This window comes from Mesocricetus auratus, unplaced genomic scaffold, assembly GCF_017639785.1.
Source record: "Mesocricetus auratus isolate SY011 unplaced genomic scaffold, BCM_Maur_2.0 Super-Scaffold_100026, whole genome shotgun sequence".
NCBI classification, from domain to species: Eukaryota; Metazoa; Chordata; class Mammalia; order Rodentia; family Cricetidae; genus Mesocricetus; species Mesocricetus auratus.
The window spans coordinates 12,925,439-12,950,498 of record NW_024429207.1 but is presented as its reverse complement, the minus strand read 5'-3'; the positions used below and the strand labels follow the sequence as shown (position 1 = coordinate 12,950,498).

The 25,060-nt window shown below is 38.1% G+C and overlaps 1 protein-coding gene across 4 annotated transcripts; it reads right to left on the bottom strand.

Moving 5' to 3' along the window:
• Nucleotides 1-3,007: 3,007 nt before the first annotated feature.
• Nucleotides 3,008-25,023, bottom strand: Cnot7 (CCR4-NOT transcription complex subunit 7). Of its 4 annotated transcripts, none has more exons than XM_021225178.2 (7): nucleotides 24,823-25,023; nucleotides 19,649-19,860; nucleotides 17,341-17,534; nucleotides 10,641-10,802; nucleotides 7,347-7,491; nucleotides 6,250-6,360; nucleotides 3,008-4,600 (listed from the first exon to the last, which is right to left on the bottom strand). In XM_021225178.2, the coding sequence occupies exons 2-7, from the start codon at nucleotides 19,763-19,765 to the stop codon at nucleotides 4,472-4,474; spliced, it is 858 nt and encodes a 285-aa protein (XP_021080837.1). In that variant the 5' UTR covers nucleotides 19,766-19,860; nucleotides 24,823-25,023; the 3' UTR covers nucleotides 3,008-4,471. The 4 variants fall into 4 exon arrangements, 3 of the variants coding, with proteins under 3 accessions (XP_021080837.1, XP_012966261.1, XP_021080838.1); XM_013110807.3 differs by lacking the exon at nucleotides 24,823-25,023 and adding an exon at nucleotides 24,395-24,619; XR_005871132.1 differs by having other exon boundaries at nucleotides 4,465-4,600; nucleotides 6,141-6,360.
• Between the last annotated feature and the right edge of the window lie 37 nt (nucleotides 25,024-25,060).

The window sequence follows — 25,060 nt, the reverse complement described above, 5'->3', positions numbered from 1 at the left end:
CAGGAAGTGAGGTAGCTGGGATAAAAGCAGGGGAAAACAGGCACTCACTCTCTTGTCTGCTGAGGGGCTTTCTCCTTCTCTCTGATCTAGGCGCTTTCCTCAATATCTGACTCCAGATTTTTATTACTTAGACCAATTAAGAACTCTATTTACATTTTGGTGCCCAGAACATTAATGGCAGGACAGGGGAAATCGTCCAATGAGGGTCTCAGCCCTGCCGTGACCATGAGCTCACCCCGTCAAGCCAGTTACTCCTGGCTCCTGGCTACTCCCCTCCATCCAGTGCCAGGGGTTTACACCATCCCTAGAACTTTTTTCTTTGAATTCGGTGGTTTGACCCAGCTTTTGTTTAGAGGAAGGGACAGTCTCGACGACACAGAAAGAAAAAATAAAATAGCCAATTCTAAAATCGCTTTTTCTGCTGTTTTGTATGAGTTACTGGTGGGTAGGAAAGAAACAGAAAACTTAAACTTGGTCAAATATGAAATGTTTTTAAAAATGCCCATTTCACTAAGTGAAAAGTGTCTGCAACCCAACAAGCCTCTCCGCCAATGCAGCAATCCAAATCAGACCAAATCAAACTGAGTTAGAAAAAGCCCATGTTTAATGGATACAATGCTCCCAAATGGCCTTCCAGTACCCCAGAGAGGAGTCGGAAAAGACAGACTGGAAAACCATGAATCTATTTTCTGGGAGGTTGTTAAATAACCTGTGGGAGTGGTCTTGTGCATCTTTGGGGGAGAGATCATCATTTGGTGGGCTGAGATGCAGCAGGGTTTGGAGAGAGATAGGGGACGGGGCTTGGGTAGAACTTCCACCATAATGTCCCAGATTCTTTGGCAGGAAGAAACCAGACATGAACTAGCATTCATATACCCAGAGAGTCTGGGATGTTATGTTGGACGCTTCACCACAGCCCCTAGCATCTATATATCCAAAGAGTCTGGTTTTTTTGAGACAGATTTTTCTCTGTGTAGCCCTGGCTACTCTGAAACTTACTCTGCAGACCAGGCTGGCCTTGAACTCAGAGATTCACCTGCCTCTACCTCCCCTCAATCATGATCAGAATTAAACCCCAACACCCATGATGGTGGCTCAGTGCCCATAACTGGAGCACCAACGGGTCTGATACATTCTCCTTGCCTCAGTGATACCCACACATGTGTACATATGCTCATATCATAGATACATCTCTAGGAATAAGTAAAAATGGAAATTTGAACATAATTCAAAACATGGTAAAATGAAATTTGAGGGTGAACACATTTTGATCAACTTGGGCTTGTGTTTCTGATCATCAAATCTAATTCAAAATGTTCATCTAGAATGGGATTTAACTTATTTCTGGTTTTCCTCCCATAAATAGGTCAGGGTAAAACCAAACATGTGCCCTGAGGATGATTTTACTTATGCATATCCATCATTTTTAAAGTCATTTATGGGATCCCATTAATCTTTCCTTGAATAATTAATGTGGCTGAACTTCAATAGTCCTTTCACTTATGAACTGGAATGATACTGGCTGCTTTTCCAGAAGATTTGGTTTTTTTTTTATGGCGCACACATAGTGTCTCATGACATGTAACCCTAGTCTCAGGGGACCCAATGCTCTCTTCTGACCTCTCCTAACACCAGGCATGTTCTGGGTGCACATACACATTATATTCATTTAAAACATTCATACATATAATAAACCAAAACAAACCCTTTCACTCATGGATACTGGAATTTGAATTTTATATACTTTTTAAGTCAGGACAGGTCCTGCCGCCCAGCCATTTAAAACTAAAAACTATTCCCTGCCTGCAGGACACAGAAGCATACAGCAGACTGGCTTATAGACCAGCTTAACCTTTCTTCTGTAAAGACTGTGGAATCCAGATGAATGGATCAGTCAAATGTATCTAAAGCAAAGATTTAGTAAGGTTTTCACAGTCCTCAGTAGGAGTTGTTACTATTTCCAGGGAAAGAAACCTAAACTGATACAAACAGGAAACTCAGCAACAGCACTACTAAACAGGCACGCTAGCGTTCTAAACAGGCACACTAGCAGTTCAGTTCTGAAAGGAAGATGAAAAAGAAACCAAGTAGAACACTGCTTCATCTTGAGTTTTTAAAGTAGTAGGCTGTACTAAATATTACTAGTTTGTAAGTCACATAAAAGCCTAAGACACAAAGATCCCCTTCTAATTTTTAGAGGCTACAGGGGATGGCAGCCAGGCTTTATTGTTCTTATAGAATTTTCAATCTTTCCAGTTGTCAGATGTTGTTAAAATTCCTTCCTGGGGAGACATAAGCATCTACTCCTCCTCCTGGGGTCCCAAGGAAAACCAAAGCATGATTTCTGCTTATGTTCATTCTGAGGAAGCATTGAGTTTATTTGCTTTCTTTACAGAGAGCATAGGTGACCATTACTGCAGTGGTATGGGTACTAACTACTCTATGTAGCAGTTTGAACAAGAGCCTTTACCAAGCAGGGATGAGGGCCTCTGCTTAGCTGCATACATCAGCTCTCCCCTAACCTTCTGGGCCTATGTTCTCTAGGCTCTCCCATAACATGTGCAATTAAGGAAGCGCCATATACAACAGGTGGTACAGAGTGGCTGGATGCCAGGTGAGGGTATTGTGATACTCCCCACCCTTCCAAGCCCAGCTGGGGAAATCCTTTTGCAAGGAGAGGCAGCGGAACTCCCCAAGACAGTGGATACCTGACTCACAGGATAGTCACAACAGAAGGATTACAGGAAAAGATGACACGGTGGATGCAAAGGGTTCAGAATGCCTTGCTTTATGGAACAAACCCCATGCTGAAGTATATGGACCAGCTGGCCTTCCAAAACTTTGAACATTAAAACGAAACCATCTTTTGAAAGAATAAAAGCAAAACAAAAAACACCTACAGGTGGAGAGGTATGGCCACTAAGTTCTACTGCCCAAAGAAAATGGCTCAAGAAGTAAACATGCCTAAATAAGTGCTTCAAAAACAAAATCACCAGTCACCAATATCTAAGAAAACATTTCCAAAGCCTTTATTTACAAAAAAGCTTTAAAAACAAATAATACCCTCTGTTTTGCAAATAATGTTTAGTTTAAAAAGGACCACCCAGTTACAGCATTTTAGTATCATGAATATAGAATGTCCAAGGGAAACAAAGTATGTTGCAAACATTTGGAGACTTGCTGATATTGACTGAAGTGTAGATAACACACGTTACAACTTGTAGTCCATCACTTCAGGGTACAGTTCATGGTCACCAAAATCTTCCAACACATGCTCTGGTCTGGTCACATATTCTGCATGGCTAAATATTTCACAGTCTCTTGTCAATATATATAAAATAGATTGCAAAGATATACACAAAAAATAAACAAGCATTACACTCCTCAGGTAATTTTATTAGCTATATATATGTGTGTTTATTTATACATATATTTTGCATTTTGTTGTTCTGCACCAAATCTCTCCATTATTTATTTTTGTAGCATCTATGAAATCACATTTTTTTAATTTTTTTAAATTTGATATAAAATGTACCTAAAGACTTGTTATCTTTGGACTTTAATGAAATTGATTTGTGTAGTCAACAAATCAAGAACATCACAAATATACCTATAAAATAAAATAAGGGTAAAAGTGATGGAATAAAAGGAAGCCAAATAAGGGAAGCGTTGCTGTCATAAAATACAATTGTAGCTTCAACATCTTGAAGGGTAGCTTTCTGGCAAATAGTAAACATCCAATCGCAGGGCTTCTTCCTGAAGGGTGTAAAGCTGGTCTCAAAGTCTTCAGTCACAGAGCAGCCTATGCATGCCAATTAGAAACCAACAGACCCGCGAGATGCTTGGAAGGTTAAACACTATACATAGAAACAGTAGTTACTAGGCTCTTCAGTAGTTCCTTGTCTTTTCTCCTAGTCCTGTTGAATCAACAATTTGCAAAATGCATGTGCTGTACTCTGAATGTCAAAAACAAGCAAATACTGTAAAAAGGTGGCAGATGGTCATTTTTCCAGCTAAGAGCAAGAAAAACCACAATTTCTGATAAAATAGAGGATTGGAATTACTCTCTAAAGTGCAAACTTGATGGTCCACAATCTTAAATACCTATAAGTACTGCAGAATAGGAGAGGCATGAAACAGGGAAATAAATTACAGTCAATGCTAGTTAATTTAGGAAAGGGGAAAACAAAACCAAGCTCAAGTAGGCAAAGTTTATCAAATTATTCAGTAATGTAGCTCTGTCACACAAGCTTGATAAGAAGTGTATTAAATTAAGGCCAGATTGAACCTGAATGTACTTTTATTAAGATCACAGCTAGGAAAGGCCATACTTAGTACTGAAAGCAGAAAATAAGGGCTACAAAAGGAGGGGGAGATATTGCCTATCATTTAAGGGTTTCAACCAGAGATAGAACCTATGTACAAGCATGTGTGTAACTCGTATAAAATAAAAATAAAAAGACTATTTTTGTCATGACTGCTTGTTGGCTTCCTCTTCATATGCATTCCCTGTGCCGTTCTGTACATAGGATGAACCAGAACCAAGGCCATATAAATGACCACAGTATTTGGCATCATCAATATGGTCTTCAAAGAACATCTAAAAAGGAATTTTGAAAGAAAAAGATAATTTTTAATCAAAAGATACAACTTGTAATTCATATCTCAACACTGTAATTGCTATTCATTAGGTATAACAACACTTTTTGGTGAAGTTCTTTTGAGAACATATGCAGACCATTTAACAAATAAGATTGATTGATGCCTGTAACTACAGGTTGAATGGACTCTTTTTAAAAAAGCATCAGTCTTTTTCATCAACAATTATACCACTTTAAAGTGAATTTATGAACATGGAAACAGACATTTTCATTTAACTAATACAACCAACTCAACAGAATGAGAAATAATGGCAGATGGGGAGAGGAGGTTAGGCCATTTTAAGTTGTCTTAAATCTATGTGCAAAGCTGAATTAACTAAAACTAACCAAATCCTAAATATGTTATAGGCAGCAAACACCTGAACGTTCTCACTACATTACAGTCCTTCTAGACGCCAGAAAATAAAGATAACAAACCGGCGCCTGCAATCCACCACTGACTAACCATTAAGGCATTTTAAAATGAAAATCCAAAAGGTGGTTCTATATTGAAACGAAATATTTACTTATCATGAGTGGACAATCCAAATAACTTCTGAATCAATACTACCTGGCAAAACAGATCAGATGTGTTCTATCTTTAGCTTGTTTCTATTAAAAGAACACACTCAAAATAATTCCACAGCAAATACTTTGCAAAAAGAAAAATGTTTTTGCAGGCAAAAAAATTCATCTTATTATGGTTTGGTATACCATCAGTGAAGTAACCATAACACCTATCACCTAATTATCTAACCTAAAAACAGACTCAGTTTCACTAAACATTCCTAACAATTTTATACTTGAGGTTCTTAATTAATGGGAAAATTCCTGATACACCTTTTTTTTTTTTTTTTTTTTGAGACAGGATTTCTGTGTGTATCCCTGGCTGTCCTAGAACTTGCTCTGTAGACTAGGCTGGCCTCAAACTCACAGAGATCTGCCTGCCTCTGCCTCCCAAGTGTTTGGATTAAAGGCACATGCCACCACTGCCCAGCCTGATACAGTTTTTGATTCAACTATACACCAGACTTCAGATTTATTTAACACTTTATAATCTAAAACCCCATTTAAGACTTAGTAAAAACTGTTAAGTTCTACTTTATAAACTCTTCAAAGCAATGAAGAATGACATGAGCAAATACATTTTCACCACCAATTTCAAGTAAAACAAGAGCCAACTAAGGAAAATCTGACACAAATTGCCTGACTCAGAAGGGACACTTAGGGTCTAAGAAAGCCCCTTGGAGTTCACTCACTAGTAACCTTTGACCATAGTCACTACCCTCTATTGTTTCTTTTACCGAGAAATAGCATGTTCACATGTTCATGATTTCTAAAATCACATCATTTTTTTTTAATTCTATAGACATCTTTCATGTAGAATAAATGGAATTTTTTTTTACTCTATAAAGAATTTACTCTATTTCCTTTTGAATTACATTTCAGGAGGACTTATTTTAACACTTTCAAGTGTGGTGGATGTAACTTATATAGTACCTCTATTTATATCTTCACTTAGTAGGTTCTTAATGCCCAAAACTTTTGTCATCAGATTTTTAATGTTCTCTACCTAACAACCAAGAAAAAGGCACTGATGTCTTCATACTTCTCTCATTTTGAAAAAGGCCATTCCTGTAAGCAATGAATCAGATCCTGCTTGGTGCTGAGGTCCTATCCTTTCCAGCTCTAACTGTTCAGCAACTTCCTGTAATCCACCCTAGAAGGAAGAAAAGGTGCTTGTCAAACAGAGAAAAGACTTTGGTATCTGAATTCACAATAATAAATTTAGACACTAAAAAAAAAAAAAGGAATTTCTAATGTCTGACCTTGTAAAGATGGCAGGGAGTTTGATAAAATAGGAATTCCTTATACATTTGTGGAATTTTAAAAGCCTTTTATTAGAAGATGAAATTCTAACAGGAAATTTTTACCTTAATTATATATTTTAAGGCTTGTGACAGGCAACCCATTTCTCAAAGATATGGAGAAAGTAGTTCATATTCAAAGTAACAGTAATCAACCACATTCAGTGTATTGAGCCATCAATCATTAAAAAACTCAGTCACAAGTACAGGTAGTTTCTTTAAAATAATCTACCTATCATGAAATTGTTTAACACTAAATGAAACAAAGACATCTTGAGTATTCAGATCATTGTCACTCTACCACACAACTTTAGTTTTGTCAGCCATGGGAGAGAACTTTACAAATATAAAACTTTTTTAGAATAGTTTGCTATGATCTACTTATAGTAATACAGCTAGGACTGAGAAAAAATTTAAAACATGAGTGTGAAAAGGAAAGAGAGAAGAAAAAAAGGAGTAGAATCTAGCAATGAAATTCTCCCTTAAATAATAAAGCCTTTACTAAAACCAGACCTTCACATCCTGGCTTTCCACAGTACTTTGTATAGCAACTGTTTCTGTGCTAAAAACATCATGTGCATTATGTATCATTAGCAGCTGCTTGTAACACAGGAGTTTAACAGAAATGAATGGATGGCACCTTGTCACTAGCCATAAAATCCTTTTCATTGCTACTTCATAACTGCAATTTTGCTACTGTTATGAATTGTAATGTAAATATCTGTGTTTTCTGGTAGTCTTAGGTGACTCCTGTGAAAGGGTTGTTCAACCCCCGGGTTGAGAGTCACTGTTCTAATTGATGTGCTTGCTGTCCCAGATAAGTCATCTCAAGCCTTACTTTGAGGTTTTTGCAGCTCTTCATGAGGTACTTCACATCATAAATGACAGGAAAAAATAATCGAAGGATCTCAAAGAAATCAAGTTCTTCTTCAGGCAAGTTAGAATTGGTCAGGATTTTGATTAAATAGCCAAAGTCATAACCACTAATAAAAAGATTAAAAGAATACAAAAAAGCCCCATCAATAACAATGAAAGAAATCAGTTTTTCAGATACAAAGTTAAACAAATCATGCTATAGGCAAAAGGAATAAAAACAAATGTTCACACAGGAACAAAAAATAAAAACCATATTCATTAATTACAATGCAGAAATGCTGTCAGCTTATAGACCAGTGATCACTCTGAGTCCTAAGCTCACGATACTATCAATTCAACTATATAGTCACTAAAATAACATTTCTCTGATACTTAAGAAAATTCTGGGCTACGGAGATGCTATTTAAACATGAGTGCTTGAGTTTGATCTCCAGCACCCAAGTAAAATCTGAATGTTATATAAACCCCACAAAGTACACACTCACACATACAAAATAAAAAAAAACTAAAACAAAATTAAATGATTATGGATGTTGAGAATGATGAATGGGAAGGAGAACAAAAATTTGTTAGACTCTAACAAGGCAATATTTCAAAGGCAATTCATTTAAGACCTTGTCACGATTTACGACATGGTTACACTTCCTGACTGCAAAGAATAAGCCCCTAACAGAGTATTTTCTTTCCCATAAGTGACAATTAGTATGCACATTTCCTCAAATGTTGTTTTTACATTTACCAACAGATATTAAACAAGAAAGGTAGGAACAAAGAAAAAGTGAGAACTGTTTTCCCCCCACATGATATAATACAACCGATTATCACTAGTCTTTCCACAGCTGCTTAGCTTCCTCCACTCCTGAATTCCTAAGACTCTACTTTCCACTAGGCCTGCGACAGCCTGCCTTTCCTGAAGTGCCCGATGCCCAGAGATTTCTCATACTACATATGTTTGCTGGCACTGACCTTTAGGTACATGGATTTTCTCTACTAGCTTAAAGGACAGGAATCAAAGTTTTAAATATTTTTCCCTTATTTAGCAAATGACTTCTCTTTTGGAGGAGACACAAAGTGAAACTTTAAATTTGATGCTATTTACTTTGAATATGAAAGGGGAGTTGTTTACCATATAAGATCTTTAGCACATGTACCCAAGAGCAGAAAACTTAAACTTGTTAGTTTTCAAAGTGACCTTGCCAGTTACCTAAAAAACAGCACTATGGCTTTTGTTTACTTCTAGCAAAATATTACAGTTTAGAATACATACATACATATACATATACACATATGTGGGCATGTATATGGGTAATTTACTTATTCATGTGTTTGAGAGGGTTTTACTGTGTAGTTCCGGCTAGGCTGCAAGTTACTATGGAGATTAGGGTGGCCTGAACTCGAGATCTATCTGCCTCTGCCTCCTGAGTACTGGGATTAAATGTACCATGACTGACAGGATTTATGATTCCCAAAAATTAATAAAAATAGATTATAATGTGAAAAAATATTTTTGATGTTTAATGGAATGATCCTATAGCTTGATAAATACATATACCACACACTAATCTAAACTAAAAAGTTGAATAAAACACAAATCCTGCTTGGTTTTGCCCATCTTGTTACCCCCAGTTCTGAGTCAATAGTACTTATTCAAAATATTATTAGAGTCAGAGGATGTGTTATACACTCTACCAAATATTATTTGAGTCAGAGGATGCGTTATACTCTAAACTAAAAGAATTAGTTATTTTGTATCTTTACAAGTTTGAACACGGATAAGAGCTAGTATGAGAGAATTCTTACTTTCAGAATTTACAACTTAAAACTCACTATATAATACCACATCAAAGTCTACTTCAGGATCCACCCAACAATACAATAATCCCTGTGGAAGATTCTTATGGGGGGGGGAGTGTGTGAAGGCTATCAAGATTAAGAGCAGTGACACCTGGTGGTGGTGCACACCTTTAATCCCAGCACTCATGAGGCAGAGGCAGGTAGATCTCTGTGAGTTCCAGGCCAGCCTGGTCTACAGAGTGAGTTCCAGTATAGGCTCCAAAGCTACACAGAGAAACCCTGTCTGGATAAACAAAAAACAAAAATGCCTGAAGAGGCAGGAAGATTTGTCTGTCTCTCTCTTTTCCTTTCCCCTCTCCCTTCCCAACTCCCTTCCCTTCCCCAATAACTCTTTCCCAATTAGAAAAAGAAAAAGAACACTAAGATAGAGTAACACAGTGATGTTTTGTTGTTGAGTTTTTGGTTGTTTCTTTCCTTTTTTTTTTTTTTTTGAGAAAAGGTCTGATTGTGTAGCTCTGACTGGCTGGAGTTAAAGACGTGTGTCACTACGCCTAGTACACAGTACTTTTTAAATACAGACAGAAACCCTGTTATCAGATAGACAAATTAATTAAAAATAATCTATAACATCCAAGGTCACTTTTAGTTCCAGAACTGCCAAATCAGCTAATTTACAAAGGAAAACATTTTCTCACACATATAAGTAAATTAACTTCTATGTAGGTTTCTATCTTACTTAACTATCTAGTTTTATTTTTATAATAATAAAGAATTAAAAGTCTTCATATACAGAGTATATAAAATACTAGATGCTTTAAATAGGTTGTAACTGAATGTTGAGAAAAATCTACAAGACTTTTTTCCCCTAAGGATAGCCTTCACAATCACCTTGTCCAAAAAAATAAAATAAAATAAATACAAAATAAAAATCCCCTAATATCCCTTCTTCTAAATCTCCACTATCAGTTATTTTTCATAGAACTTAATATTATGTAACACATCACACTATAAATTAGGTTAAAAAAAGTATTGGTTTACCTTCAGCAGAAAGGAAACTACCTAAAGAGAAAAATTTTAGTCTGCCATATTAAGGTTTAGAATCTTAGCACAGTGGCTAACATCAGGAAAGAACCACTATGCTTTTGAAAACATGAATGGCTTTCTTTCTACAAACACAGGTACTACGATTTAAGTTAAGAACCATGGGTGACACAAATCCTCAATGGCTCTGCCAGGTTTTACTGAGGGTTTTTTCCTAGCTTATATTCCTTCCACTAAGCACCATTACTCTCACAGGCTAAATCAAATCCTTGTTAAGAGGTAACGTAGACAACATTATTCTCAAGTGAGTAGCTAACTCTTTTGAGAACTAAGCAGAGAATTTCTGATATGGTGACCCAAGCAAGAGTAAAGCAGGGGTAGGATGGAAGCACACTGCAATCTGTTTGTTTATTTATTTTACCTATGAAATGACAACCATTTGACCCCTTCACAAAGAACCACTCCTGAAGTCATAAGAAGTTCTGCAAAGTACTGGGTCTCAATTCCTTCCTCCTCGTGCTTTTTAAACTGGATACCGGATGTTGTTAGTAGCTCTATAGAGTCCTGAGCATACATGTCCTCCCTGGCAGGAGAAAGAGAAAAATAATGTTCAAGACCACTATTACTTTAAACAGCTATTCTCCCACTTATACCTACAATTATAGTACAAAAACAGACAGGATTGGTTTATGTCCAAGTATCCAAATGCTTACAACTCTCAAGAAAAATAAAATGTAAAGTATCCAAAAGTAAATAATCATTCACAATAGTCCAAGTGGTGAGTCCCTTAGCATCAACTCAATTCCATTAGTGTCTACACATCATATGCATTTCCCTGGGCTTACAAAGGGTCTTTTACTCACCAGAGGCTACCACAGACATGCTCTGTTCAGGGGCTCTCAGTCTCTGCAGCTAGTTTAGTGCTGCCAGATGGAGCTGCAGCCACAGCTATGAGGGGTTTTCACACCTCTCATGCTCTCAGCAGAACCAGGAAGGAGACACCAAGTGGCAAACATCTCTTGTGGCTGAGTTAAACTACATTCCATCTTAAAGAAAAAGGAGATGCCTCCTCTCACAAATGAGGAGCCTTTCAGTGTCTCTATAAAGCAGTGGACTCTTCAGAATTAAGAACTTAGTTATGACAGCAGGTTCTTCCTCCAGCAATAACATACCTACATTAGAGGCAAACAAAATCCTAGAAGACTACCTTCTAAAAACCAAGCCAAGAAACCTAACCATAAACCGGTTCTTCAAAATTTTACTTAAGCCAGAAAAAAAAGCACAAATATGGTAATTATTGGAGATATTAAAGTTGAGGATTCATGAAAAAGTATTTTGTGGATTTACCATTAATTTTACTTACTTCTTTAACTTAACACTGCTATTAGCAAAAGAAAATTTCCATGAAAGACTTTAATAAAATTAACAAAACCAAAATAAAAGTTTGAATTTGACCAAAAGTATTTTTGTAGTTTAGTCACTGGAAATCAATTTCTAACACAATATCAAAGGTCACTTTCAGGTCCCAGACTGTCAGGAAGTAAATAACAAAGCTAAGAACTGAAACAATTAAAAACAGAGAGGAACAATCATCTCGTTACATCATCATTTCTCTTGGGAAATCCTGTAGGAAAAACAAGTTCAATGTGTTTTCTTTTTTTTTTTCCAGTTAGATAACTGATACTTCGTTAGACTAAATACATGAGATTCCCTTACACGAGAACCTCACTGCCAGGTCCTTGGGCTCACACTGAAGCATGTCTGAACAAGTGTAGCTGACCAAGAATACAGCAGATCGCACCAGGCTCACATTGCTCTTAGCCACATGCTCAACTTACTGTGTTCACATCACATAACCATTACCAGACTAAATAATGTATCAATGAGGTAGGACAGTGAGTTTTGTGGTATTTAAGTCATCATATCCCAAACCTGTCCAATGATAATCACCAGTGGAACTTACCAAAAATATGGATTCCCAGGTCCCATTGCAGTCCCAGACCTATTGAATCACAGTTCCCAGGTGAGAGACCTGGAGGAGTACCTCGGTTTTTTATAATAAAATAAGATTGGCAAACAAAGACATAGGTACAGTCCCTTTCTGTCTCTTTTCTGCAGAGTTCACATAGCTTAGTCTAAGCTTCGTAGAAAAGTATCTTTTATAATAAAGTTTGGTACAGATCTCATGCTTTATAACACCCAACTTATAACCATATGGTTAAGGTAAATCTCTATAGACTGGATGAAGGAAAAATCTCTATAGTAAATGTCATAGCAATTATGAGTCGTATTTCCAAATCAATGCCAATGCACTGTCCTTTTCTGATGGTACCAAGTTTGAAAAGTTCTCACCAACATTAAACTTCCGGATTGCCTTCCAGATACCTACCACAGGGTTATACAGTATCGTCTTTAAATGTCACTTACTTCCATACACAGACTTTCAAATACAAGTCAAATTTGCTTTCATAAAAATATAATAAACTCCATTATATTAAAATTATGCCAAAGTTAAAATACAAATAAGTTGGAATGCAGATAATCACAAGATGGTTAGCCGCCTTTAGTTTTTAATAAACTCAAATAAATTAATAACACAAAAATTTCCCTGAAACTACAAAAGCTATAAATGACAAGAAGACAGTCAAATCAGCAAGCTATTCAGAAATACGATACTATTTATAATTTTGATGGATGAAACAGAGTAGGAATTCCCAACTTGCAAATGACTACAACTTCCAGAAAACAGTAGCAAGCCCACCCGCCTGTTTCTCAATATGTGCATGTATGCCTAGTTATAAATTACTTAAAATACCTTAAATACTTGGTCTGTGGATGATGAATGAAACACATTTTTACCTTTGGATTTAGATCTCTACTTCCAGTAAAAAAACAAAAAACAAAAAACAAACAAACAAAAAAACCCCCACAAAGTTTTCTAAAGATACATATACTCCATGATTGATGTTATGTCCTGATAGACTCATTTGTACTTAGAAAAACAGAACAAAAAAGGAAATATTATTAAACTACCTAAGAAACAAAGCATCAGAGCTTGGCAGCAGAGTACAATTCAAAATACTATTATTTATGTACAAGAGAGTGGCTGTCTGGGAGGTGGTGCTTGCTATTGTTATTCAGCTTTACAAGAATATATATTGCTGCCCAAGAAAAAGGTCAAAATTCTAAATTCAATGGTCATCTATTGAATACACACTACTTTTGTATCATTATGAAGTAAAAAAAAGGTTTGTCAGGAACCATAAGAGTATCTCATTAGAGAAGAACCTAAAACATATACTCTAATCATCCACCCATAGCAAATTGTTAGATACACTACAGTACACTTAAAAAAAAAAAAGAAGGGTCAATTAAATGATTACTTGGAACTCTGAACAGCAGTATCACATAGTAATGAGATGTCCTTAATATATACCAAAACTATAATACAATAGTCTTAGAAGTTGGGAAATTGCTGATAGTTGTTTCAATACTATCCAGTTTCAAAAAGCATGTTTTCTTTAAACAAAAAGACAAAATCTGTCAGTAAATATGCTTTGTAAGTCACAATCTCATGTTATTCATGTTTTGTTTATGTCTAAAATGCATACATTGTAAGTTAACAGCCAGTCTTTACCAAAAATAAATAAATAAACATGTAAATAAATAAAGCCAGATGGTGGTGGCACATGCCTTTTATTCCAGTACTCAGGAGGCAGTGGCAGGTGGATCTCCGAATTTGAGGCCAGTCTGATATCTATAAGGATACACAACCACACAGCCAGTCCTCCTGTTTATAAATCTACACTGGGAAAATGTGTTTACCTCATCAACCACCTTTCATAACCAAAGAGATATTTAGAAGGCAAGAAAATGCTACTAAAACAAAACCATCAGTTTTTTTTTTTTTTTTTGCTTTAATTCCAATAGTGGGTGAAACCCTAACTCAATCCACGGCACTGAAGCTTAGTTCTAATTAAGGACACAAGAACAGCCACTGTAATCCTTAACTAAGGCTGTGACATTCCTTACTGCAGGAAAATCATCAAGCATTGAAAAAAAGAAGCAAACCACCCTAGCTTTAAAACAAACATTAGTTAAGATATGCTTGCTTTCATCCCACAATTAAGTATAGTAATTAGAGTGATAAAAATACCAAGATGTCTAAAAAAAGTATTTTTTTTTTTTTTGGTTTTTACGAGACAGGGTTTCTCTGTATTGTTTCGGAGGCTATCGGTCCAGCCCAGCCTCGAACTCACAAAGATCCGCCTGCCTCTGCCTCCCGAGTGCTGGGATTAAAGGCGTGCGCCACCACCGCCCGGCAAAAAAAGTAATTTTTATATAGAGAACACTATCTGTTCCTGAGTGTTTGTTATATAATAGTGATTTAGACATTACAAATTATATCTCAAAGATTCAGAGAATGCTAAAAATTGCAGTGAGTGCAGGTGTTTCTGATATGTATGCTACTGTGAAGTATCTATTCAAATCTACTCAATATATCTATTAATGTGGCACACACAGTGTAACCACAAATATTTTTCCATATCCCAAATCATTATATCTACATGTGATAAATAATGACTAGCATTTACTCCCTTGATGCTAATGGTAAAACCTGAAAGAACCCTGGCAAACCTAGAACCACCCTGACTTGGACCAATATGAGAATTAAATACAAACATTCACAAGCAGAGACAACAGACAGGATAGAAAGTTGAGGGACATTGAACAACGTCCCTCAATTGTACTGTAGAGCCTGGCACACTGACACATTCTTTCTAGGCATTCACTAAGGTCTATTTCACCATTCTTCAACATGTCCAAGATGCTATCATGGCATTTTCTACATCAGACAGTACTACTTTTATCTTCTCCATGGCTTTTGCTCTACTTAACATTTTTCACTTAGTCTTCTAAAACTTTTTAGACTTCACTTTTCATTTATTTATTGTGTGTGTGTGCCTCTACACGTCCATCATGGACACATGTGAAGGTTAGAGCACAACTTTAGTCAGTCAGTTCTGTCCTATCATGTCAGTTTCGAGAATCCATACTTAGGTTATCAAGCATGGTGGCAGACATCTATGCACTGAGCCTCTCACGAGCCTTTATACTCTATACTTTTTTCTTTACCGTTTCTCATGACATTATCATTAGTATAAATAGTAGCAAAACACTTGGCAGTGACACTAATTGTGTGAATAAGGAACAAACAAAACATGCTCAGAGACTAACTAATATGAAAGCCATTGCTATAAAACTACTATCTAGCAAAAACTACCAATTTTACCATCCAACACACTGATGTATTTGCTTCTACTCCAAACCAAGTATCTTATGATATACAAACAAACAAAACTAAAAACACCAAATCAATGCTCTGATGTTCAGTTTGGGGAAAACAAAGAACTTTGAAGCAATAAAATGACAAAAACTAAAGAAAAGAATCTTCATTTGAGAAAAAGATGGAAGGCAGTTTTCAGTTTGTTCCAGATTTGCAGTACTGAAGCAGCATTATAGTTACAGTGGAAACAGCACCTTTAGCCTGTATAGTGTCTACAGAGACTACTGTCACTACAGTACTTCACATAAAATACAATCAGTATTACTTATAGTTAACACAATGCACATTAAAGACACACAGCTGTACCACTGACACTAACACCTCTAAAACCATCAGTCCTACTTGCTGTTCATTAGGTCTTACAAATTAAACAGTAGATATTAAATAAAGAATTCTTACAATTAACTAGTATTAATTTTCTTATCGTTTCTGTTGCTATTTTTCCAATGAGATTCTGGTATTATATAAATACAGGCTACCAAACCGAAAGTCACTAAAATATTGTTACATAGTACAGAATATACTGTATATTTTATTTCCTTATCTTAATAGAAATAATGTGCCCCTGTCCCTTACTGGGAACTTACAACCTGAAGTTCAGAAGTCACATAAGCTCCATAGTTATGAATGTGGCCCAACACAAAAACTTTGTTAAAAATTTGCTATTTTTGTTTTCACTGTTAAAAACTCAACTACATGGTTCTTGAGCATGACCTTTGCAAATAATAACATTGTGTCATAATGTCAAAAGGATGGACTCTACTTCATGTTGTTCCCTCAGCTGCCAAGACTACAATAAATAATGTAGAACTATATTAATGAAGGAAACAGACTTTAGATCCAAGATTTGAGTTAGTTATCAGAGTCTGGATTATGAAAGGTTCAAGAATACTATTACATTTCCTGTATGTAGATCAAGAGGTTTTGTGGGTTACATGGGAATAGTCATTAAAGAACACAGATTTGAAAAAAAAAGATACCTAACTTTCCAATAAACAATTTATTGCTTGTGATAAGTATCTACTTAAGATGCAAAGTATGAGAGTAATAAAATAAAAAATCTAAAATAAGAAATATGAAAGCCATTGCTATAAAAACTACTATCTAGCAAACACTACCAATTTTACCATTCAACACACTGATGTTGGAATGGTGACTATCTTAACAAAATCTTAGCAAATCTACAGTGGGTTGGGGTTGTAGCTGAATGGTACCTGCTTGCTTGGGAGCGGCAAATGTGCCTCCCCAATTATTAATTTCAAATTGGGCAAATAAGGTCAAAGTTTTAGGTGTAGTGACACACCTTTAACCCCAGCACTTGTGAGGCAGAAATAGATGGATCTCTGGGAGTTCGAGGCCAGTATGATCTATGTAAAGACCTGGGCCATGTAGTGAGATCATGTCTCAAAAGAGCCAAACAACAACAAAATGTAATAGTAAAATCAATATCCTAAGATTCATGTCTTAGGACCCAGGTTTAATCTGCAGCACCTTAAATGACAGCAAACAACAAAAATACAGTTTTACAACTTTCCGGAAAAGCAGCAGTCATAGTTTAGAAATAACATCTCTATAATTGAATGGTCTTTGAAATTAGAAGTTTTTATTATCTCAATCCTTTTTACCTCATAATAATAAGCCTAAGCTTTTGAAATTCTATATTTAATAAACTTCCACAAAATTTATTCACTTAGAATTTTACTACATTCAAACCCAATTCCTAAAATTAAACTAGAAACAAAAAGTTGGGGTAATATATTTATTTCCCACTTACGTCAAATTAAATTTAAAATTAAACTGCCAAGTTGAAGTTCCTGGAGGATATTCTCCTTGCTCATTCATAAATGTCAGTCCTAGCTGAATTATCTTTAACAAGTCTACATTACATCTCAATAGTTGGTATTGATAGTCAGCATTGCTTCTGAATTCTCCAATGGGCCTTGCAACAACACCTGGAAACTCGGTGTCCTGTAAAATAATTTTAAGATTCATTATTTACTAAATGGGCATATATAGGATAATTTTTGATACAAATCAGAGAATTCCATTACAATGATATTCTGTATGTTCACACTCAATTATTATGTACTCTTAAAGTAGGAAGAATATTATTTTTTTTTCCAGACAGGGTTTCTTTGCAGCTTTGGAGCCTGTCCTGGCATTCACTTTGTAGATCAGGCTGGCTTTGAACTCACTACTTTTTCTTATTCAAATTTATTATTAAATTATTACCCTGTACAGATAACCCATGATAAACTCAAGCAAATATTTGCTCCATATCCAAGGAAAAGAAAACTCACAAAAATCATGTCAAGATTCCTACTCCCTCTTATAAGCTGTTATTATTTCTGTATTGCAGCTATTCCTTATCATCTAAGAAATAAATGACAACTAGGAATTTCTGCTACTTATAAAGTAACCCTTCCTGACCAAACAGAAAGTTTCAGCCCCAATTATGGATAAGTATACCTCTATTACATGGAATGTCTATGTAAAGATATTCCTATTTTAGGCAAGCACCCTGTTCATCCTCAAAGAAGCACTTTTTTAAAAACTTGTAATACTAAGAGAATTATGTTTTAGTTTAGTAAGAGAATTCAAATTACAGCTAGCTAAAAATGAAAATGAAATAATAAGTCAATAAGAAACAGTAAAGAAATCAAAACTTTGCCAGGTGTTGGTGGTCCATGCCTTTAATCCCAGCACTTGGGAGGCAGAGGCAGGTGGATGTCTGTGAGTTCAAGGCCAGCCTGCTCTATAGAGCGAGTTCCAAGACAGCCTCCAAAACAATACAGAGAAACCCTGTCTCGAAAAACCAAAAGAAAGAAAGAGAGAAAGAAGGAAAGAAATCAAAACTTCTTGAATTTAGTACAACCACCAACCAATTATTACATTCTATAATAATTACACTAGACTTGAAGGAGGTTAGGGATAGATGTGTAAGACACTAAAATACTGCTTTCTGGAGCTAATACTCCATGTGGATCTAGAAAACAAGACTAACTGCAATAAATGCACAGAGTGCAGTAACAAAGCAGGAAAATAACCGCACAGTCTACGAAGACTGCATTCCACCCATAAGAACAAAGTTGTTTAACAACCTAGTGTGTTTCTGCAGCTTTAGCAATGTTTTCCTAAGAGGTCTAACTGGGTTTTGTTTGTTTCAAAAAGATACCCATTGACTTCTGAAACCTTATCTGGTACTAGTAGCATGGCCTTGGAACTGCTCAGAACTAGCTGACATTTTTAGACAGGCTTTAGTGTTCTGCTGAATGTAATCAGTTTCACAAAATTTCAACATCAGACAAGTACATTCTGTAACTAGGTCCCAACAAAGACCAAAATAAAATGTGCAAACCATAAAAATGATTAAATTTCTCATGCTAGCTAATGCCCTGTACAGCCTTGGTATCACCCTTGTCTTCTCAGCAGCGAAGACTCAGTAAGAACCCACAGGAATACCAGCTTCCTCAGAGCACCCAATTCACAGCAAAGCCTGCCTCTCATAAGCCCTTACAACCACCTGACACAAGTCCTAATCCTAAAGTACTTCTAACACTTTTATTCAAATGCCCATGACTCCTAATCCTCTGTCAATTAATGCTAGCATTAACAAACCCAACCTGTCAAATACAGGTTTGTTTCTGATGGGCTTTGCTGGAGGGACTTGACATTTTTTTTTTTCATGACTAAATTAATCCCTTGATATCAATGAAAAGGGTTTAATTCAAGATTTTTAAAATCCCCACTTCAGGGCCTGTAGTTTGGTAAAATGCTTGGCATTTGGTAAAATGCTTGGCATTTGGTAAAATGCTTGGCATGAAAGAACGAGGATTGGAGTTCAGCCTCTAGAATCTATGTTTTCAAAAGTGCGTAGTCCATGTGCTTGTAATCTAACTGCTTGGGAAGCAGAGGCAGGTGAATCCCTGGGGTTTCCTGGCCAGGCAGCTTAGCTTAATTAGCAGGCCCTGGCCAGTGAAAGAACAAGTTACACTCACACCCACACAAACACACACATGCATGCACAAGATTCCCACTTGACCCTCACAAAAGGCATTTTAAAGACTTAGTTATGTCCGTACCATAGCAACATAATTATATTTTCGGATAACTTGACGGATTTTCTTCATTTCTTCATCCAGGTTACAAGCCCAAACTTCACAAATTCTTTGGCTATGATCTACAGTTGCTGCTGGCATAGTGACAGCACAAGGAGTCTAGATGCCAAGCATCAAAATGTTACACTTGATTGAAGATTTGTTTCATAAAAATATTTTACCCTTTACTTGTGTACCTGTTGGAATAAAACCACCTATATCATAAATGTGAACCATAAAATAGGGCTGGTATAAACGTCAGGTTACTTGATTCATAACAAAATCAGGTTTTAGAAAGTTACTATGCTGAAGATACACAGCTAATATATAGAGAATGAAGCACCACATCATGGATTCACAGTTGAATATAAATTTCACTAATTAAAATCTGCTCTCCAACTCTGGTATCTCCTGGCGTGGGGACTACAGGCAGGTAGACTCGCCCCTGGTGAGACAAGCAACCACGAGTCTGCTGATATTGCTGGGTTACCTCTCAGGAGAAAGGTGAGCTTGGGCCCCTGTCTCAAGCCCGACTTCTGCTTGCCAACTCTGGGATCTCTTGGCCTGGGGACTGCAGGTAGGTCAACTCGCCCCTGGCGGACCAAGCAACCTTTAGTCTGCTGACATAGCTGTGTTATTCCTGCTTCCACCCACCAGGAGAGGGATTGTCTCAGACCCACCTGCACCCACCGTGAGACCCATCAGAGTATTGGACCTGCTTGCACCCACCAGAAGAGAATCTTGGACCTATACACACCAGGAGAGGAAGAGATCCCACCTGTACCCACTGGAAGAAGGGATAGGAAAACGACAATATAAGAACACATTCAACAACAGAAAGACCAATATGATGCCACCAGAGTCTAGGGACTCCACACCAGCAAGACCTGAACATCCCAACACAGATGAAACAGAAGAGACTGACCTTAAAAACAACTTCATGAAAATGATAGAGGATCTCAAAGAGGAAATGAGAAAATCCTTTAAAGAAATGGAAGACAAACCAAAAAGTGCAAGAAACAATCCAAACAGTACAAGATCTGAAAACTGAAATATAGCCAATAAAGAAAACACAAACTGACGGAATGCTGGAATTAGAAACAATGGGTAAACAACCAGGAACTACAGATGCAAGCAAAACCAACAGAATACAAGAGATGGAAGACAGAATCTCAGGCGCTGAAGATACACTAGGAGAAAGAGATTCATTGACCAAAGAAAACCTGAAGTCCAACAAGTTTCTAACACAAAATATCCAGGAAATAAGGGACACCGAGAATAGACCAAACCTATTTATAACAGTTATAGAAGAAGGTGAGGACACCCAATGCAACTCAAAGGGGCAGAAAACATATTCAACAAAATCATAGAAGAAAACTTTCCCAACCTAAAAAAAGACATGCCAATGAAAGTATAAGAAGCCTACAGAACACCAAATAGAGTGGATCACAAAAAAAGTCCCCCCCCCGTCACATAATAATGAAAACACCAAACATACAGAATAAAGAAATATTAAGAATAGCAAAGGAAAAAGGCCAAGTAACATATAGAGGCAAACCTATCAGAATTACACCTGACTTCTCCATGGAATCTTTGAAAGCCAGAAGGGTCCTGGATAGATTTTCTACCAACACTAAGAGACCACCGAAGCCAGCCAAGACTACTATATCCAGCAAAGCTTTCAATCACTATAAATGGAGAAAACAAGGTATTCCATGACAAAACCACATTTAAACAATACATATGCACTCATTAGCCCTACAGAAAGTACTGGAAGGAACTCTAACCCTAAGGAAGTTAACTACACTCACAAAAACATAGGCAATGGATAATCCTTTACCAAAAACCAATAGAAGAAGCAGGGTAAATACACACACAATACCACCACCACCACCAAATCCAAAACAAACAGGAATAAACACTCAATGGTCCTTAATTTCCCTCAATATTAACGTTCTTAAGTTGCCTATAAAAAGACACAGGCTAACAGAATGGATATATCGACAATTAACAATTGGGACCTCCTTAAATTGAGAAGCTTCTGCAAGGCAAAGGACACAGTCAACAAAACAAAACAGCAGCCCACAGAATGGGAAAATATATTTACTAATACCACATCTGACAGAGGGCTGATCTCCAAAATTTACAAAGAACTCAAGAAGCTAGTCACCAAAACACCAAACAGTCCAATTAGAAAGTGGGGTACAAGCCAGGTGTTGGTGGCATACACCTTTAATTCCAGTACTTGGGAGGCAGAGGCAGGTGGATTTCTGTGAGTTCAATGCAGAGCCTGGTCTACAGAGCAAGTTTCAGGACAGTCTCCAAAACAATATAGAGAAACCTGGTCTCGAAAAACCAAAAAAATAAAACAATAAAGGGGGGAGGTTCAGAACTAACTAGAAAATTCTCATTACAGGAGTTTAAAAACAGCTGATATTTAAGAAAGTGCTCAACATTCTTGGCAATCAGGGAAATGCAAATCAAAACAACTCTGAGATACCATCTTTTTCCTGTCAGAATGGCTAAAATAAAAAACATCAAGGAGAGTTTATGCTGGAGATGATGTGGAAAAAGGGGAACACTCCTCCATTGCTGGTGGGAGTGCCAACTCGTACAGCCACTTTGGAAATAAGTATGGAGATTCCTCAAGAAAATGGGAATTAGTCTACCACAAGATCCAGCATACACCCCATAGATGCCCATTACAACAAGGACATCTGTTCACAGCAGCATTATTGGTAATAGCCAGAACATAAAGGAACCTAGATGCCTCTTAACTGAAGAGGGGATAGAGGAAATGTGGTACATTTACATAATGGAGTACTATTCAGCAGAAAAAAACAAAAACAAAAACAATGGAATTTTGAAATTCACAGGCAAATGAATGGAACTAGAAGAAACAAACCATCCTGAGTGAGGTAACCCAGTCACAAAAAGACAAACATGGTATGTACTCACTCATATAAGGATTTTAGACACAGAGCAAAGGATTACCAGCCTACAATCCACACAGCCAGAGAAGCTAGGAAACAAGGAGAACCCTAAGAGAGACATCATGGTCCCCCTGAGAAGTGACAAGATCTCCAGAGCTATTTGGGAGCATGGTGGGAGGGGAAAGGGAACTAGGAGAAAAGAAGGGAGAAGAGGAGGGGACAGGAGGACATGAGGGAGTAGGAAGGTCGAATCAGAGGAAGAATAGAGGAGAGCAGGATAAGAGATACTATAATAGAGAGAGCCATTATAGGTTTAAAGAGAAATCTGGCACTAGGGAAATGTCCAGAGATCTACAGGGATGGCACTAACAATCTAAGCAATAGTGGAGAGGCTACCTTAAATGCTCTTCCCGGATAATGAGAGTGACAACTACCTTATATGCCATCCTAGGACCTTCATTCAGTAGCTGATGGAAGCAGTAGACACCCACAGCTAAACACTAAACTGATCTCCTGGAATCCAGTTGCAAAGAGAAAAGACTGATGAGCAAAGGGATTAAGACCAGGCTGGAGAAACCCACAGAAACAGCTGACCTGGACAAGTGGGAGTGCATAGACCCCAGACTGATAGCTGGGAAACCAGCATAGGACTGATCCAGACCCCCTGATCGTGGGTGTCAGTGAGGAGGCCACAGCAATCTATGGAGCCTCTAGTAGTAGATTAGTATGTATCCCTAGCATACGAATGGAGTTTGGGAGTCCATTCCATGTAGAGAGATACTCTCTACCTAGACACACAGGGAAGGGTCTAGGCCCTGCTCCAAATGACATGACAGACTTTAAAGATTCCCCCACAGAAGGCCTCACCCTCCATGGGGAGTAGAAGGGAATGGGATAGGGGGTTAGTGGGCATGGGAAGGAAGGGAGAGAGAGGGAACTGGGATTGACATGTAAAACAAGTATGTTTCTAATTTAATTCAAAAAATAGAAAAAACTTTACTAAGTGATAAAATAAATAAAATAAATCTGCTCTCGGTTCAATTCACTCCACAGAAAGCTATGATCCATTTTAAGATTTAGAAAGAAAGAGAAAAAAAAACCCTGAAATCAACAAGATAAAATGTCTCCGTAACAAAAGTAGTGCTTTCATTCATTCTTCCAACAAAACACTTAAAACATTACTTGATTAAAAATTCTGCATTACTGGCAGTGGTATCCTTTGAAACCAAATCAAAAGAAACATAAAAAAATCAAAATTTCTGAGAAAGCATCAGGAAATCTCAGAAACCAATATTCATGCGGCTGGAGGGAGAGGGAAAGAAGGCAATAAAATGAGGGCATCTGAAAAATTTCGAATTTCGGAAAAAAAAACCTAACCATCCCCCCTGGCTACCAAAGAGGGACCTCAGGTTTCTGGTCCATAGACACAGCGTTCACGGTATACAATGGTAAGGTAATACAAACAGACGACTTGATTCTTGGGCCAGACAATACCAAATGCTAGAAGGAAAAACAAAACAAAGACCACAACCAACCAACCAGCCAGGCAAACAAACAAAGAAACAAAAACGAGTGAAAGAGGATGGCCTTGTGTCTTGAACTCGCCAACGTAGACTGCAGTAATCTCAGACACCCAAGGTGATACCGGGCACGCCTCCTTTCTTCCCCTTCCCCGTGCTACCGCAAGGGCATGCACACACTCCGGAAACACTGTTAATTCAACCCTGCGTTTCCCCCACCCCAATTCTGGGCTGCGGTCCCCGGGGCCCTCAGGAGGCACCGAAGGCCTTCTCATTACTGAGGTCGCACGTCCTCCGTGGGCTCCCAGAGCAACGCGAAGAAGGCACAGGCGCGGTCATTTCAATGAGAGCTCTCCTCGCTGGCAGGCGGCCAGGCTGAAGGTGCTGAGAGCATTTACTCCGGCCAGATTGCCTCGCCAGCACTGCGAAGGCGAGCTCCTGCTTCCCAAGTAGGCCACCGCCCTCCACTCTCAATTTCCTCCCCTACAACGGAGTCCCAGGTACAAAGCGGTGGCGTCATCACTGCGCGCCGCACTCCTGACAGCCCCCCCCCCCGGCCCGTTACCCCCCCTCCCCGCCTGCCAGCTCTGACCGCCACAGCGGCTCCCGGGCGGGCGCCATCGCGCGCCCTCTCAGGCTCCCACTCCCGCCCCTTTCCCATCACCCACAACCCCCCGCCCGCGAGCCCGGGCCCCGCCGGATCTACTTGTGTCTCTGCGCTCGCGCTCCTCCTCTTCCTCCTCGCCATAGAAATGGCACCCGGCGGCGGCGGCGGCGGTGGCGGTGGCGGTGCCGACGGCGGCAGCGGGTGCCCCATAGACACCTCTCGCCCTAGAAAAGGGGAAAGGGTTAGCTGGAGCCGCGCTGCCGAGCGCGGCGCCGTCGCTCCTCGCACGTCCTGGCGAGGGCGCGGCATGATGACGCGGGAGCCGAGGGGGGCGGGG

Coding starts and splice junctions, on each gene's coding strand:
- Cnot7 (XM_021225178.2), bottom strand. CDS start 19,765: ATGCCAGCAGCAACTGTAGATCATAGCCAAAGAATTTGTGAAGTTTGG. Junction 10,803..17,340: donor AATTTTAAATTTAATTTGAC/GTAAGTGGGAAA, acceptor TTCTCCTGCCAG/GGAGGACATGTATGCTCAGG. Junction 6,361..7,346: donor AGAGCTGCAAAAACCTCAAA/GTAAGGCTTGAG, acceptor TCTTCCTTCTAG/GGTGGATTACAGGAAGTTGC.